At 51.0% G+C, this 15,101-nt stretch overlaps 1 protein-coding gene across 4 annotated transcripts; it reads right to left on the bottom strand.

The window, feature by feature from the left end:
- Positions 1 to 971: 971 nt before the first annotated feature.
- Positions 972 to 13,570, bottom strand: LOC144382939 (protein mono-ADP-ribosyltransferase PARP4-like). Of its 4 annotated transcripts, none has more exons than XM_078090836.1 (38): positions 13,397 to 13,570; positions 12,739 to 12,866; positions 12,439 to 12,652; positions 12,232 to 12,334; positions 11,942 to 12,020; positions 11,758 to 11,862; positions 11,500 to 11,658; positions 11,263 to 11,400; positions 10,981 to 11,151; positions 10,557 to 10,708; positions 10,292 to 10,423; positions 9,890 to 9,988; positions 9,605 to 9,788; positions 9,366 to 9,507; positions 9,106 to 9,245; positions 8,885 to 9,016; positions 8,680 to 8,766; positions 8,169 to 8,333; positions 7,872 to 7,912; positions 7,663 to 7,744; positions 7,179 to 7,316; positions 6,907 to 7,096; positions 6,574 to 6,644; positions 6,293 to 6,480; positions 6,106 to 6,205; positions 5,815 to 5,985; positions 5,596 to 5,676; positions 5,404 to 5,484; positions 5,141 to 5,236; positions 4,909 to 5,049; positions 4,774 to 4,827; positions 4,637 to 4,693; positions 4,484 to 4,546; positions 3,206 to 4,368; positions 3,047 to 3,113; positions 2,745 to 2,847; positions 2,261 to 2,393; positions 972 to 2,177 (listed from the first exon to the last, which is right to left on the bottom strand). In XM_078090836.1, exons 2-38 carry the CDS (start codon positions 12,862 to 12,864, stop codon positions 1,985 to 1,987), a joined length of 5,541 nt encoding a protein of 1,846 aa, XP_077946962.1. In that variant the 5' UTR covers positions 12,865 to 12,866; positions 13,397 to 13,570; the 3' UTR covers positions 972 to 1,984. The 4 variants fall into 4 exon arrangements, with proteins under 4 accessions (XP_077946962.1, XP_077946963.1, XP_077946961.1 ...); XM_078090837.1 differs by having other exon boundaries at positions 13,471 to 13,570; XM_078090835.1 differs by having other exon boundaries at positions 13,393 to 13,526.
- Between the last annotated feature and the right edge of the window lie 1,531 nt (positions 13,571 to 15,101).

The raw sequence follows: 15,101 nt of genomic DNA, 5'->3' as shown, positions 1-15,101 counted from the left end.
CACATGTAATCACCATCAAATGTTACCATCATCACATGTAACCACCATCACATGTAACCACCATCACATGTAAACAACCATCAGATGGAACCACCATCACATGTAACCACCATCAGATGTAACCACCATCACATGTAAACAACCATCACATGTAACCACCATCAGATGGAACCACTATTTACTGAATTCTGGGAAAAGGTTCACACCACCATTGTCAGAATCCTGGGCTATGACGTACCTAAGTCATGTATGTTTCTTTACCTAGGTAATATTACAGGAGATGATGTGCTAAGAGAAGACAAGTATCTATTGAAAATCCTGCTAACAGCTAGCAAAAAGGTCATTACAAAGAGATGGAAAAGGACGGAGCCACCAACAATAGTGGACGAAGATAGTGACTGAACTATACGATATGGAACTGTTAACCCACAAAATCAGAACCAAAGAGGAACAATGTCGTGACAAATGGGAGAAATGGAATAAGTTCAACACATCAACAATAGTATAGGAGAAGAGCCCATGAATGTTGCCTTAGGATTAACTTAGTCATAGAAAGTGCAGAGCCATCCTGACCCCTTTATTTCTACTTTCTCTTTTCTTTCCCTCCCTCCCCATTTCTCTTTGTGCCCACGGGTATGTACGTGTATATATATACGTGTGTGTACCCTGTGTGTTGAAAATGCAACAAAAAAAAGTCATAAAAAAAAAGATTTAACCACCATCAGATGGAACCACCGTCAGATGTAGGCAGCGTGCCTACAGATATTTACAGATCCACATTAATATAAAGTTTTCAGTCCCTTTAATCTCTTTATGCAGGTTGAATAATAATTCTAAAAGGGTGACAGAGAGGAAGTCAGGGGGGTCGAAGACTACGAAGGTCTTCCAAAGAAATGATAAAATGAGAAGGGACATTCTTCATGATCACACACACACACACACACACACCAGCAAAGAACTTACAAAGATGATTTCAAGATTCAATACAAGAATTTTTATAAAGCAAACAACATAAAATACAAAAACTGCATTTTTTTGTAAGGTGTTCTTCACCTCATGTTTTTTATAGAAATAACTTCAGCAGAAGAGAAGAAAGAGAAGTGGTAAAGAGAACGAAAGGCAGTGATAAAGCAGGATTCATATCTTCACATAGCGGAGAATGTAACTAAATATAAAATCAAACCACCACCACGCAATATACTAAAGTATTGTAATCAATTACCAATTCAAGGTACAAACTGAAGGAAGAAGTTATATTTTAGCACAACCTTACGCCAGCTGTAAAATTGATCATGCATATTAATGCAGCTGTACACATTTATATATACTCCACTACAAGGACAAACCACTTATTCAAAACCCCACTGAAGTAAAAGTAATATGTAAAATGTTTTAAAAGGTAGTTATATATTGAAAGCAAGGCCAGTCGATTGGTGCGGTACCTTTAAAAAGTCACACATTAAACTCACATGCGACTGTTACCATGGAAACGATAGGAAGCATACAGATACAGATTGTGTGTCACTTGCAATAGTAGCACATCTTTTTAGTGAATTAAGGCCGCACAAGGATTTGAATATTAGTAACATGAACAGTAACACGAGAGGTTGCTGGTTTTCTCTCCGTCGAAAAAAGGTGAAGAAAACCCTCCTTTCAGTTTCATCTCATTTGTTTCTAAGCGGGAACGCAGCATCGGGGGGAAAAGATAGCAGAGCTCTGTTAAATGTTATTTTGCATTAAGAAAGATCCCGTTGCTTTGATGCAACTTTGTGTCGTTAAGAATATTAAAATATCTGGAAAAGAAGCAGCGCTCGGTTTAAATGGCAAAGAGCAATGCCCAGATTGTCTCTATGACCTGGATCTCCACACTACACAAAATAAGACGTGATTATCCCGTTAACATGGATGTGTGCACATGTAAGAAGACAATTAGAATCAGCACTCATGGCTGAGAAACGAAGCTAATGTCGTTAGCTGAGGCCGTTCAGAGGGCCAGAAGCTGCAGCTTCAGCCCCCTGAGAGCGGAGAAGGGGGGGAGGCCCTCGAAGCCCAGCAGCTGCCGGGTGGAGGTCTCCCAGCTCAGACCAAACTCCAGCCGGCTGTAGACGCACGGGTACCGGCGGTCCGCCCAGCAAACCCAGTGCACCGCCCGCTTCACCTCCTCCCAGCGCGCCGGCCTGGCCGGGAAAAAAAAAAGAACCACAGGTTTAAACCGGGAGGAACAGAAGTCCTGATAAGGGACAGAGTGCGTCTCACAGACCTGGGCGGGGGGGACTCGTCCAGGCTGAAGAGCGTGCGGAGCAGTTTGCCCTCCTCCAGCTTCTCCACCCTCATCAGCTGCAGGACCAGAAGGGTCGCCAGCAGCCTGAGGATGTCAGTGTGGGCCCTCACACCTGCAGCACGACCACGGTGTTTGCAGAATAACACAGTTATCGATCCGTAAGTACGAAAAACCCACAAGGGTTGATAATATTGCTCAGCGCGCAATACAAACTGAGCTATTGCGATATTTCCATAGCCTCTCCTCTTGTATCCAAATAATATAAATATAGCGTAGGCGTCAACAGATATTTTCAGGTGGCTAAAATAAGTTAAATGTTTACATTGGTGCATTGTGGTACTTTGAGTTAAATGCAATGTGTAAATAAAAACAGACCCCCTCTCTCCAGAAAGCTGTCAGAATCGATCAAAAGGATGTGAAACCAGTTCCCACTGGAGGAGCGACACTGGTCGGGAGTCCTCACCTAGAGACCGGATGCCCTTGTTTTTCAGGAACTCGTTGGCGAAGAGGTCTACGTCGACATTGACGAGTTCACCCAGCTGTGTGGTCAACTCCCAGAAGCCCTCCTGCAACACGGACACATTCTTTATGCTTCACCTCCCGGATGCTCAGGGCCAACGATTACACCACGTTGGTTGAACGTGGCTGTCAGCAGAGCGCCGCTAGCGGGACGCACCTGGACGTCGCTAAAAGAGCTGCGGGAAACGCTCAAGTTGAATTTAGCGAGTTCCCCAGCGTGCATTCATTTGGGATTTTGTAGCTTACCGAATGTTGCATCAGGAAGACGTTTGTCCACTTGAGACGGAGCCGTTCAGGTTCCGCTCTCGCACCTCTGAGACAACAAGCGACAAACGGCCGTTTCACAACAATCATTATCGGGTTCGAGCGCAAAATAATTATGTGAGGAAATTACTTTGGACTCACATCTGGGGTCGACGATGTGACGCAGATCTGTGCTCCATTGAACTCCACCTGTCACTCACATACAAGCCATAAACCGCTGGCAAGTTTGAAGCTATTCCTGAACTCGAGAGACGTCTTGCTCGGCGAGATGGAACCGGAGGGCCGACTGTCATTGGCTGATCTTGTTTGAGGGATGGGAATTCAGCCATTGAGCCATTCGGACTGGAACCAAAACAGGACTGTTCTGGACCTGCAATCAGACTTGCGGGCCTGAACATTAGGGACTGAACAGAGTCCGCAAGGACACGCGACTGTTGCTGTTGGCTGGAAATATCTGGGGACGGCGAGTCGAGATTAGTTGCCAGGAAGCACGTTTCCAGATCACTTTCTAATCTCTCGCCAGGACACTGAGGCTCATCCTCAACGCCCCCCATGCTGCTCCACGGGGTGCAAACCTCTACTGAATCGAATAGAACGGAACCTGCAGGTTGATTGACAGGTTGTAACCCCGAGAATGCTGAACCATAGGCCAGGTCTGACCTGGCAGAACCATAATGGGGCCATATTGGGTGGAGGGCTGCAGGTTGGGGTTCCCCACGTGAACCTCGGAACGGAGGAGGAGGAGGAGGAGGAGGAGGAGGAGGAAGGACATGGAGGGCTGCAGGTTGGGGTTGCAGAAGTGAATCTTGGAACGAATGAGGAGTAGGAGGAACGAAGGAGAGGGCTGCAGGTTGGGATTTTCGAAGTGAATCAAATGAGGTGGAGGAAGAGGAGGAAGGAGGAGGAAGGACGTGGAGGGCTGCAGGTTGGAGGTTCCGAAGTGAACCTCCGAACGGACGAGGAGGAACGAAGGAGAGGGCTGCAGGTTGTGATTGCAGAAGTGAATTGAATGAGGAGGAGGAGGAGGAGGAAGGAGGAGGAAGGAGGGCTGCAGGTTGGAGGTTCTGAAGTGAAATTCCGAACAGATGAGGAGGAGGAGGAAGGACGTGGAGGGCTGCAGATTGGGGTTGCAGAAGTGAACCTCCGAACGGACGAGGAGGAGGAGAATAAAGAGAAGCTGGAGAAAGAGAAAAACTACAGGAAACGTCCCTCAAGCGAGCCATGGACCTGGTGACCACTTCCTCACTGTCCATCTCCTCTCTGACCTTCTGCCTTTCACTCCTCCTTTTCAAGCAAACTTCACCCTGCAACAAAAGAGAAGTGAAGAGAAAGTACTCAGTCTGCTCAGTAAATGAGAACATCACTAGCTTTTCCTCACAGATAAATGGATTTCTATATAATCAGTCACATTGTTCTCACATTCGATGCCTCAGACTTGTGAGTAAAGGGTAGTGAATAGGCTGGAGAGATGCTTTCAGTCATCTGAGGAACGGAACATCAGAGGGACAATTAGTAAATCACAACAGCAAAACGCCCCCCCCCACGATGACACTACACACTGTGGGGCGTTACCATTATATCGTCATAACATGCGTTTGGATAATCATCCTCCTCCACATCACTGCTGAGCTGTAACAAGAGAGACAAATGCAGCTTATAAAAGTGTCATTAAGTCAATCACAAGATCTTCCCACATGATTACACTTCACCCCGTGTGATGTTCCCATGTCTCCCAAGAAGACATCCGTCTCATCCATTTCTAGCTGGAACAGAGAGACAAATGCAGCTTAAAGTGAGGATCGGTAAATCACAACCACACAGCGGGATTACACGGGTCAAGTTACCATCGATAGACAACAGCCAACCGGGGACTTGTCTTCACTAAGAGACGTCCGGGTCCAGTCGAGGTAGGGGAGGAAGTCCACGTCTTCCTCTGAGATCAGCTTGGGGATGTCGGTGACGCCCTCCTCGGTTTGTGTCGAGTTCTAAGACGAGGGAGATGAGTCGGGTTTTGTTCACTCACTACAGTGCAGGGTGTAAACAGGGGGGGACGGGGACGGGGGACGGGGGACGAACCCTTTCCTCGACGGCCACGAAGCTGGTGAACTGAGACAGGATGGAGAACTCTTTGCTTAACTCGACGATGAATCGCTTTAGCTCCGCTTTCCTCCCCTGGAGAAGTAAAAAGGCAGCAATGAATGACAGGTCTGAACTGTGGGGGGGGGGGGGGGGCACTTTTAGAGTAGACGATTGAGAATGAAATCGTCTACGTTTGTAGAGCCTGAGATCATGGTTTTGTCCTGCCGTCTTGATTTAGAATCAGTACACAAAACACGCACCTCGTGCTGGGCTTCGTCGCCGTCCAGGCTTCCGTCTTCGTGATCCCTGATGAGAGCCCTCGCTGTGAGTTTGTGAAGAAACTGAACAAACACCGGCAGACACACGTTATGACCCTCGAGCACACAAAGGCTTTCACATACTACCAACAGGCAGGCGGCTCATCTGTCGTGTTCAACTGTGCGTGGTGTTACCGTGCCCCTGGTCTTCTGCAGCTCGCTGGTCGACACCATGGTGTTCAGCTCCTGACCGCTCAGGTTTCCGCGCAGAGTGGCCTGTGGGAGGCATCCATTGCATCACGTTGGGCGATCACATCACAGCCCGTTTAAAATGGAAAAAAAACAACCCCGACAATTTGCTGCCTGGCATCGTTTTTCTATCTGCCGTTTGCGGACGGCTCCGAGTGCACAAACCTGCGTGCAGTGCGGCACGAAGCCGTAGACCAGCGCGTGGCAGTCGTTGAACAGCGCGGGGAGCTGCCGGGGCGCTTGGACCGGAGAGGCCGCCGTCGGGCTGAACTGCTGCCACTTTACCGCCACCGAGCTGCAGCCGGGGGAAGCCATCCGCTTCACCTGCCGCGCCACCTGCCGCCGGAAGCACCGTTTCCATCGATCGTAAAGAAAGGCATCCAGAGGGGAACGGTGGGGGGGGGGCAGACAATGTGCTACGTGATCACCTGTGATTAGTCAATCATTCATTCTCACCTTCTCCGCCCAGTTGTGTTTGGTTTTCGTGTCAAAGAATTCATAGGCTCCGCCCCCCGCCTGGGCCAAGGCTCTCAGCATGTGCCGATTGGCTGTAGGGCTGAAATCACAAAAAAATATACACATATGAATGCGTGATGCTCAAGAGCGGTGACGTCTGACCCCTCGACCCGCCCCTCCCCCCCACCTGAGGCCGCAGGCGAAGAGGCGGCTGCGGCCGGCGCCGTCCCGGAGCAGCCGCAGGGCGAGCTCGGCGTTCTGCACGTGGCCGTCCGACAGCAGCAGGAGGTTCCTGACGCCGCGGGACGGGGGCAGCAGGCCGAGGGCCCTCAGGGGCCGCCACAGCTCGGTGCCGCCCCCTACAGGAGGGGCGAGCTGAGGGGGGAGGGGGGAGAGGGAGAGAGAACACATTCTTTGTTTTCAGCCGAATATTACAGCAAAGCTTTGACAGGATGCGTCACCACTCACCTTGACCACGACCTCTGCGTCCGCGCGAGCGTCACCGAGCGGCCGAGCCGTCGGGAAAGCTTCCGTGTGGTCTGGTAAAGGAACATGAGCGCATTAAAGACCAGGCGGGGTTCTGCGGCGTCGGTTTGGTTCATCGAGAGGAAACTGATGACGTTTCGAATCATTTTATCACGTTTACCACACTTTAGTTTTACATATTTTTTATTTTCATGTCGGCCTCGTTTAGCTTCATCCTCGACGCGATGTCGTTTTATGTCGTCTCACATTTCCAAATTGCACTTTTTAAACGCCACAGCATAACTTGATGTTAAATCTTAAAATGCTCAAACCGACCCGTGCCGAAGAAGAGCACGTTGACCCTGAGGTGGCTGCCGAGGGTTTTGAGGACCTGCAGGGCGATCCTCCGGGCGGCGAGGAGGGGCTCTCCCTTCATGGACTCAGACGAGTCCACCAGGAGGACCACCTCATCGGGGGCCGACGAGGACTCCACCTCAAAGTCCGGATAGAACACCAACATGCAGGCCTGGAGGACACACCCACTCACTTATTCTATAAATATTCAGTGGGCTCTGCGCCGCTTCTGACAGAAGACCAGCGGGACGGACCTGGCTGTCCTTGTCGGGGTGTTTCTCCACCCACATCCTGGGCAGGTGCACCTCAGACAGAGTGATTGACAGCTGGAAACCGTCGACACCCATGAGCTCACCGGGCAGCACGCTCACCACCGCCTTGCAGTCCGTCCTCTGTGTGACGCACAACGGATAAAGCAGCCAAACGACCTTTTATTGTATAAAACTATGCGACAAATCTGCATTATAAGATGTCAGAACACAAATTCTAAGACTTAGAAGGAAACAAAACAATGTGCTCAACTCATGCAGTCATCGTTCCAGCACTAAAATGGAATTAAGACAGCTTGACTCCTTTCTCAGAACTAGATCGAATACATAACTAGATGGAACTATTCATTAAATTAGTCATCAGCACTTTCCGCTTCATTTATAAACTTCCAAAGAAAACGGTAAAAGTACCAGACGAGCGGTGAGGCGATTAAACTCCGATGACTTCATGATGCAAACAGCAGATTACCTTGATCCTGACTCTGTGAGTGATGCACTGCAGGTCGGTGATCTTATTGGGCATCTCGACTGACATGTCCAGCGTGAACTCTCTGCGGGAGACAACCAGCACGTCGCGGAAACAAAGCCATCAACGCACCAAGGACACGTTCAGAGTCACGCTGCAGGAATACAGATCAAACATTCATTGCGTGATCAAAAGCGCACAACGTAGCTCACCTGTCCTCCTCAAACATCACACACACCTTCTCCACAGTCACCTGTTGAAAGAAATGGAAACTGCTGCGACATTCACACGTCATTGATTCAATAGAAGAAAAACACACAAACATCCAGCAAATTTAAATGTTGCATTTTTAGTGCGAGTAAATATCCACTGTTTCATCCCTTCACCGGTCATGTGACTAAACGTCTCTTTGAACCGCGTTTGTTCTCACGCTGATCCAGAAGTCTCTTCTTCACAGCTTCGGTAAGTCCTGGAGGTGAGAACGTTTGTACCTGTGGCCCCGCCCTCACCTGCGTGGTCTGGTTGAGCGCCGCCCCTTCCTGCCACGGAGCCGCGCTGCCGGGCAGAGAGAAGAGCACGCTGCCGTCCCTGACGACCAGCTCGCACACGAAGGTGACCTTGATGAGGACGGAGGCTCCGGGCGGCAGGTTTCCCACGCTGATGGTGAACACGTCCTGCAGGGAGCACGCCGAAGACGTCACAGCCATAGCGTGCAGTTATTTATTTTAACATATCTGGTTATTGGGTTCAAAAAGGCCTCTGAGGTCTGTAGAAAAGTTTATTTTGATTTTATATGTTCTTTTAACTATTTTTTTTCCTGTCATTACAAATTAAAGTATCATAAGTAGGAATTATCCGGGCGAGAACATTGAGGATGTTGTATGGAAGTGTGCAAGTATCGATTTCATCCATTTCAGTGCTGTTGTGAAACCTCTGGCCCATCGATCGGTCTAAGATGTTAGATGTCCAGATGTTGCGCGCTGGCTGCAGCACAGAGACGCGTGTTTGAGTGCAGCGTACCGGGGCGTCCTGGTCCATCAGGTAGGCCCCGTGGCCTTTCTCCACAGCCTGCTTGTACTCCTTCCGAGCCGTCTCCTTCTCCTTCACCTGAGATCCAATCGGACACACAAAAACAAACTGATTCCTAGAGAAACTAATTGTGACCTCAGACCGATAAGACGTGTCAGATGACCGGAGATGTACAGCGTGATCTGTGAGCGGTTACCTGTCCCACCACGTGCTTCCCATTGATGAAAGCTTCAAACCCACAAACCGCCGCAGAATCGTCCAATGGGAAGACGTACTTGGCCTCGATGGGGGCGGAGCCCCGGTTGGTGTATTCTTGGAAGACGACGACCTAAAAAGGAGCCGGTGCGCTCAGCAGTCGGTTAGCGGCTCAGACGAAACCACTTAAAGAAAAAGCTGAGTCAGTGCGTCTTTTCTCACCTGGGAGAGAAGATCCATCAGTTTGCACCTCACGTGCACGGCCTGCAGGGGGAGCTGCTGACCCGAGCCGTCCAACAGTCCGGCCTTCGCCTCCGCCAGCGGGTTTCTGATGCTGCCAACGTCTTCCTCATCATCCCAACCTGCACGCGCACACACACACACACGCACGCACGCACACACACACACAGCGTTTCACACTGACAAAGAACACCACATGCTTCACTGAGGGGAATCTTTTCGAGCTGTAGTCGGCCGCTCACCTCGGTCACAAGAGGGCGGAGCCGGCTGAGCCGAGGTGTCGATGGCCGGGCTGAACTCCTTCAGACGGTCGCCCTCGACGGCGAACTGAACCACGTACTTCAGTTTCACCTGATCGGGACTGTAGACCACGTACTCATCGTCCTGGGGGGGGGGTGGGGGGAAGGTGAAGAACGGGACCACAACGCGTCGGACCGAGAACCTCCTTAAGACGAAGTCTATAACGAGCTTACGCTCCTACCTCGAACTCGGAGGGGGCGTTGGGGCCGCGGCGGACGCCGTGCACGCTGTGGTGTCCCTCGGGAGCCCGGGTGAGCGTGACGTCCCCCTTGTGCTCGTCCCTGCAGCGTCCCAGCGCCACGTCGCACACCAGCAGCAGCCGGGAGCCGTCCGTCTCGCTGGGCTTGGAGTATTTCAGGCTGGTGCTGAGGACAGAGAGCCGTGTCCCCTCCTCTCAAAAATGTCCTTCTGTGTATATCGTTGTTGTTCGGGGCCACACAACAGCATTGCGCAGGAATAAACCAACCTGACGGCATCACTGAAGTAGATTCCGCTGCCCAGGCTGCCGACGTCGGTCCTCTCTATCCCATGATGCTCCACTCCGACACGCGGCAGCAGCAGGCCGCTGACAGAAAAAGAGGACATTTTCACCTCTGAAATGTAGTTTTATCTGCTTACGCTTCACAGCACAGGAAATACACATTTAGTCAGATTAAACATTTGGAATGTTCACCAAGCATAAACACCTAAATCCTTAAATACTGAAAGAAAAAATCATGAATGATGAGAATATTAATAGAAACAAATTAATAATAATTACATAAAAAAAGAAAGAAAGAAAAAATGCTTGTGGAGCCATTCATAAGCAAAATACTAAATGTACTAAAAAAGTACTAAATGATTAATGTGTTTGTGTGTGTGATCTCACCGAGACAGGACCCCCACAAAGTTGCTGGGGCTGGAGGAATGGAGGAGGGGCTTAATGTTCCCCAGCTCGCTCTTAAACGCCTGAAGCTCCGCCCCCCTGCTGACGCGCAGAACCCGCTGGACGTGCACCCGGCTGCAAGCACCGGAACACGTGAGTAAACTGAGATATGTTTAAATCAAAGTGCGTTCCTTCGGTCTTCGGACCGGAGGTTTTAATGTCATCGGTGCGTCGGACGCAGGGGGCGGAGCCTGAGGCGGTACGCTACCTGTCCCGCACCAAAGCGGCCACGGCCTGAAACTCGGGGGAATCGGGGGGGACGGCGTCGATGCTGCACCTCATGGCGCGGTACTTCCCCAGGGAGGAGGGGGCGGAGCTCCCCATGGTCATCTCGCTCACGTTCAGAACATCTCGGATCAACTGGACGGAGGGAAGCGGCGTGTTGGCGTGTAGAGCACAGGTGAGGTTATGTCTGTCTTGCGCAGGAGCCAACGATGCATCGCTTACATCGACTGGATTGTGCATCGATCACAAATAATAATCAGAGGGTTTAATTCCCAAACGTTAAAATGTGATCAACGCAGACTTAAAATGTCACGTTCTCTCACAATAAACAATTATTTACCCTTATTGCTATGGGATTGTGTGGTTCTCTACGTGTCTTAGCGTGTGTGTCTAAGCGTGTGCGTTACCTGGCACAGGTCCAGTCTCTGGGAGATGAGCCTGGCAGTGGGAGGAGTCTGGGAGGGCGCCACGTGCAACAGAACGGCGTGAACCTCATGAAGGAGCGACGCAACCTCAGGACCATCCGCCCCCCTCAGCTTGCTGTGAGCCTGGAGCAACAAGCCCTCGGCCCTGCTGACCTACGCGCACACACAGACACACACACCACACACGGGGGCGTTATTGTACGCATGTTGCCCTCGGGGGGGGGTTGAAGGCGAGGAGGCAGAAGGCAGAAGAGGAAAGCGTACGTCGTTGAGGCTCAGCTTGTGGATGGGTACTCGGAGGATGTTGCCGAGGCGACCCAGGGCCTCGGTCCACAGCAGCTCTACGAACACGCCCACTTCCTGCGATAAGCTTCCCGTGTTCAGCCTCTCCTCCAGCAGCAGCTGCAAATTGGCTCGTTGCGTTATTTACTATCGTGACACCGCGTGTTCACATTTAAAACGGAAAATACAAAAACACTTTAAACCCGAATAACGTCGGACCTGCTGGAGGGGGGCGGAGCCCAGGTGGGGGGCTTGTGGGGGGGTGCTGGTCCTGGGCTGCAGCCCGGCGGCCTGCAGGCTCTCCCGCTGGGCCTCGTACACCTCCACAGCGTCCTCGGACGCCGACAGGAAGACCAGCGCGTCCCTCACCGCCGCCGCCTGCCCGCACAGACACACGCAGCCGCTTTTCAGCCTCCACAAGGTGACACTTCACAGGCAGACTTGATCACTACCAACGCGTAGGACGTTGCTTCCCACCTCGGCCGACACGTCGTCCTTCCAGTAGCGGACCACTCGGTACCGACGTGCGCCCTCCCCCGCGTGGCTCTGCAGCTCCAGCACGCACCAGGCGCCGCCGTTTCCCTGCCGGGGAAAACCAGATCAGCGATGCAGCGGCTGCAACTCCGGCGCTTCCAGCGGCACGTCTTCAGGAGGGAATTACCTTTTCAAAGACGCAATACCTTGCCACTTGAAAGTTGAGCGGATACTTCGGGAGATCGGGATCCGTTTCGGTGTAAATTCTGTCAGACAAAAATGCAACGATGAATGCAGCGTTACGTGAGACTTTCATGGTGTGTTTTCTTTTTCTTTGATGAATAAATGGCATCGGATTCCTCTTCAGAGGCACAGCGCTGACATTGAAGGGGAGAATTGTCGTGCCACATGTAGCATCCGAAATGAATGATTTGAAACAAAAAACACACGGTCGGTGGCGCCCCACGCCGTGCACACCTGAACTCCTCCCGCACGCCTGCACTCAGCGCCCTCTGACCCCGCGCCCTCTGACCCGGCCCGACTGACCCCTGGCTCGGCTCGGCCGTCGGTGCTGCCAACGCTGCGACACAGAACACACAGAAGGTGAACGAGGACACGCCTCCTGACGGCGAGAAGGACCCCGAGTCGTGGAGCGCGGATGGTTGTCAAGCATGAGGAGAATACCGTGGCGTGGGGTGGCGGCGGCGGCGGCGGCGGGGGGGCGGGCGGGAGGAGGCGAGGAGGCCTCCAGCTTGTAGTCGTCCGCGGGCAGAAGAAGGCCTCTCTCCAGGCAGCCGTACACGTAGTCCACCCCCACCACGGGCGTGCCGTGCCTCCGGATGCCACGCAGACGGCTGGCGCTCAGGTCGGCCAAATTGCCGGTCACTACCAGAGAGCACTGTGGGTAAAAAGACCAGGGAGTCTATACATAGATACATCTGTATCGGTGCGTTTGGTTAATAAACCTGGTGACCATCGTCCGACCTGCTTGTTGACCACGTAGCAAATCGTGCCTCCGTTGTCCGTGACCGCTGATCTCAGCTTCCTCTTCTCCGTGGGGGGCAAAGCTTTGAGCTCCAGGAGCAGGAGGGAGTGCTCAAACACGGCCATGTCTGATGGGGGGGGGGGACATGATCAATGTCTGACCGGGGGTCCCTCCCGCTCTCTTTCTCCCCCCCAGGCCCTCCCCCCTCCCTCACCATCTCAGCGTGAATGGCATAAATATCTGATATGTGTCAAGGGTTACTAAGTATGAACAATGACACATGACAGCGACACACACACACACACACGCGCGCGCGCACGCACGCGCGCGCGGACTACCGGGAAACCAACGCGGAAGCGACTCCCATACGCTAAAACAGGCCACAATGTAACAACTTTTTAAAAGTTTTAAACCGTATAGATTTTATATCTACGCACAGCTGTCAAATGTATTTTGACATGACATATTTCATAAAACGATATCGAGAAACAAAGTGAAGGTAACCGACAGAAGCCCCGTAAACTGTAACGTGACGTTAGATGTTTTTCACCGTAACACAAACGCAATGACACTGATAATAAAATTGGCAGTTGACGTGGGCGTTTCCAACACATTTAACTTCCGGTTAGGTGAATAAAATAAGGTTTACTAACTGACAGACGCAGACAGCTGTCAGAGTTCAGGTGGACTGTTGTCCTCGTATCGGTTGAAGAGAAGGAAAAGGTGCTCACTGCTGCGGGGACACTTTTCCGTAAAGGTAACTGCACGCTCGGTTTAACTTCCGGTGGCTTCCTGTTTCAAAATAGAAGACTAACGTTGAAGTGAAATGAATGCGGTGGTGGAAACAAAGTTCAGATTAAAATCTCTACGTGGGTGAAAATTGATATGCGCTGGCGCGTGGGGTAGAGACGATGTGCCGGGAACCGCAAGGTTGGCAGTACGATCCCCGGCTTATATGTCCCATGTCAAAGTGTTCCTGAGCAAGACACCTTAAACCCCCTAATTGCTCCCCAGGCGAAAAAGTAACAAGCCATGGGTTATAAATGCTATGTAAGTCGCTTTGGATAAAAGCGTCAGGTAAATGACATGTAATGTAATACATGCATAAAGAACATATATATAAATATATAATAAAAATATGTTATGAATCCTATACATTCTTATAAATGCATGTTGTTTTATTAACTGTGCACTGTTGTCTTGTCTGTCTACTGTCGCGCACTAACCGCCAAGACAAATTCCTTGTATGTTTGACATATTTTGGCCAATAAATGTTTCCTGATTCCTGATTCCTGGTTAGTCAATGTTAATGTTTCCATCTAAAATGTAAGTGAAAGTGTTAAATAAATGTAGCTTGGTGAATCCTACTGAAATGTAAGTTAAAAACAGTATAAAATAATTGTATGGAAATATTCAAATAGAATTCTACAGTATGTTAGGAAATGTAGGTCAGTATTCACCCTATAATTCTCTCTCTCATAGTGAGCAATTGTGACCATTAAAACCTTAAAATCCTGCTGCGTTTTGTACATCAAATAGCTTCAGGTAAACGTAGTAGACAGACCGTGTTTGTCTCCCTAACCCATAACGCGCTGATTTGTACCTCTGAGAGAAAATAAGGTCCATGCGGTCGTTTCAACGACAACGTGCGTGCACCAAGGAGAAGGAGAAGGTCCCAGAATGACTTCCCAGAGGGCGACGTTTTTCCATCATGCTTTTAAGCTGAAAGGTGTTTTTCATTGTCAGCTGCTGTAACTTGACGCTGACTTCCGGGTTCAGATTTGACGCAGCGGGCAGAGGAGCATGCTGCCCTCCTCCGGACGGAGAGCCGCACTGCAACACGGACACACCGAGAAAGAGAGCGGCTGTGTGTGTGTGTGTGTGTGTGTGTGTGTGTGTGTGTGTGTGTGTGTGTGTGTGTGTGTGTGTATGTGTGTGTGTGTATGTGTGTGTGTGTGTGTGTGTGTGTGTGTGTGTGTGTGTGTGCGTGCGTGCGCGTGTGCATCCAGAAAAAAAAAGATTATAATTGATTTGTGTGTTGCGGGGTTCGACAAAAGATGAGTGAGCGGTGGAACACGTGGGATTTGTGTCCTAAAACAATAAACACTCCGGAGGAGAGATCGGAGCGCATCCATCACGCCGGAGGAGACGCGCCGATTCGGATCGACAGCGCGAGCCGCGGGAAGCCGGTTCATCACCGCGGGAGCGTCCTCCCGCCCCGTGATGGATCCACTGTCGCACACCTGTAGCATCCGGGTACTGCGGGCATTCGTTTTACTAATGATCATTAATGATCATGCGTTAACCCTCTAAGACAAACAGCGGCCCCCCGTCTGCAGCAGGTGGGGCCCCTCAGTGTCCC

The sequence above is a fragment of the Gasterosteus aculeatus genome, chromosome 16 (genome assembly GCF_964276395.1).
Source record: "Gasterosteus aculeatus chromosome 16, fGasAcu3.hap1.1, whole genome shotgun sequence".
In the NCBI taxonomy this organism is placed as follows: Eukaryota; Metazoa; Chordata; class Actinopteri; order Perciformes; family Gasterosteidae; genus Gasterosteus; species Gasterosteus aculeatus.
Note: the sequence above shows the minus strand (reverse complement) of the source record. Positions and strands in the feature narration are given on the sequence as shown.

Coding starts and splice junctions, on each gene's coding strand:
- LOC144382939 (XM_078090836.1), bottom strand. CDS start 12,864: ATGGCCGTGTTTGAGCACTCCCTCCTGCTCCTGGAGCTCAAAGCTTTG. Junction 12,335..12,438: donor CGCCGCCACCCCACGCCACG/GTATTCTCCTCA, acceptor TCTGTGTCGCAG/CGTTGGCAGCACCGACGGCC. Junction 10,709..10,980: donor AGAGACTGGACCTGTGCCAG/GTAACGCACACG, acceptor CCCTCCGTCCAG/TTGATCCGAGATGTTCTGAA.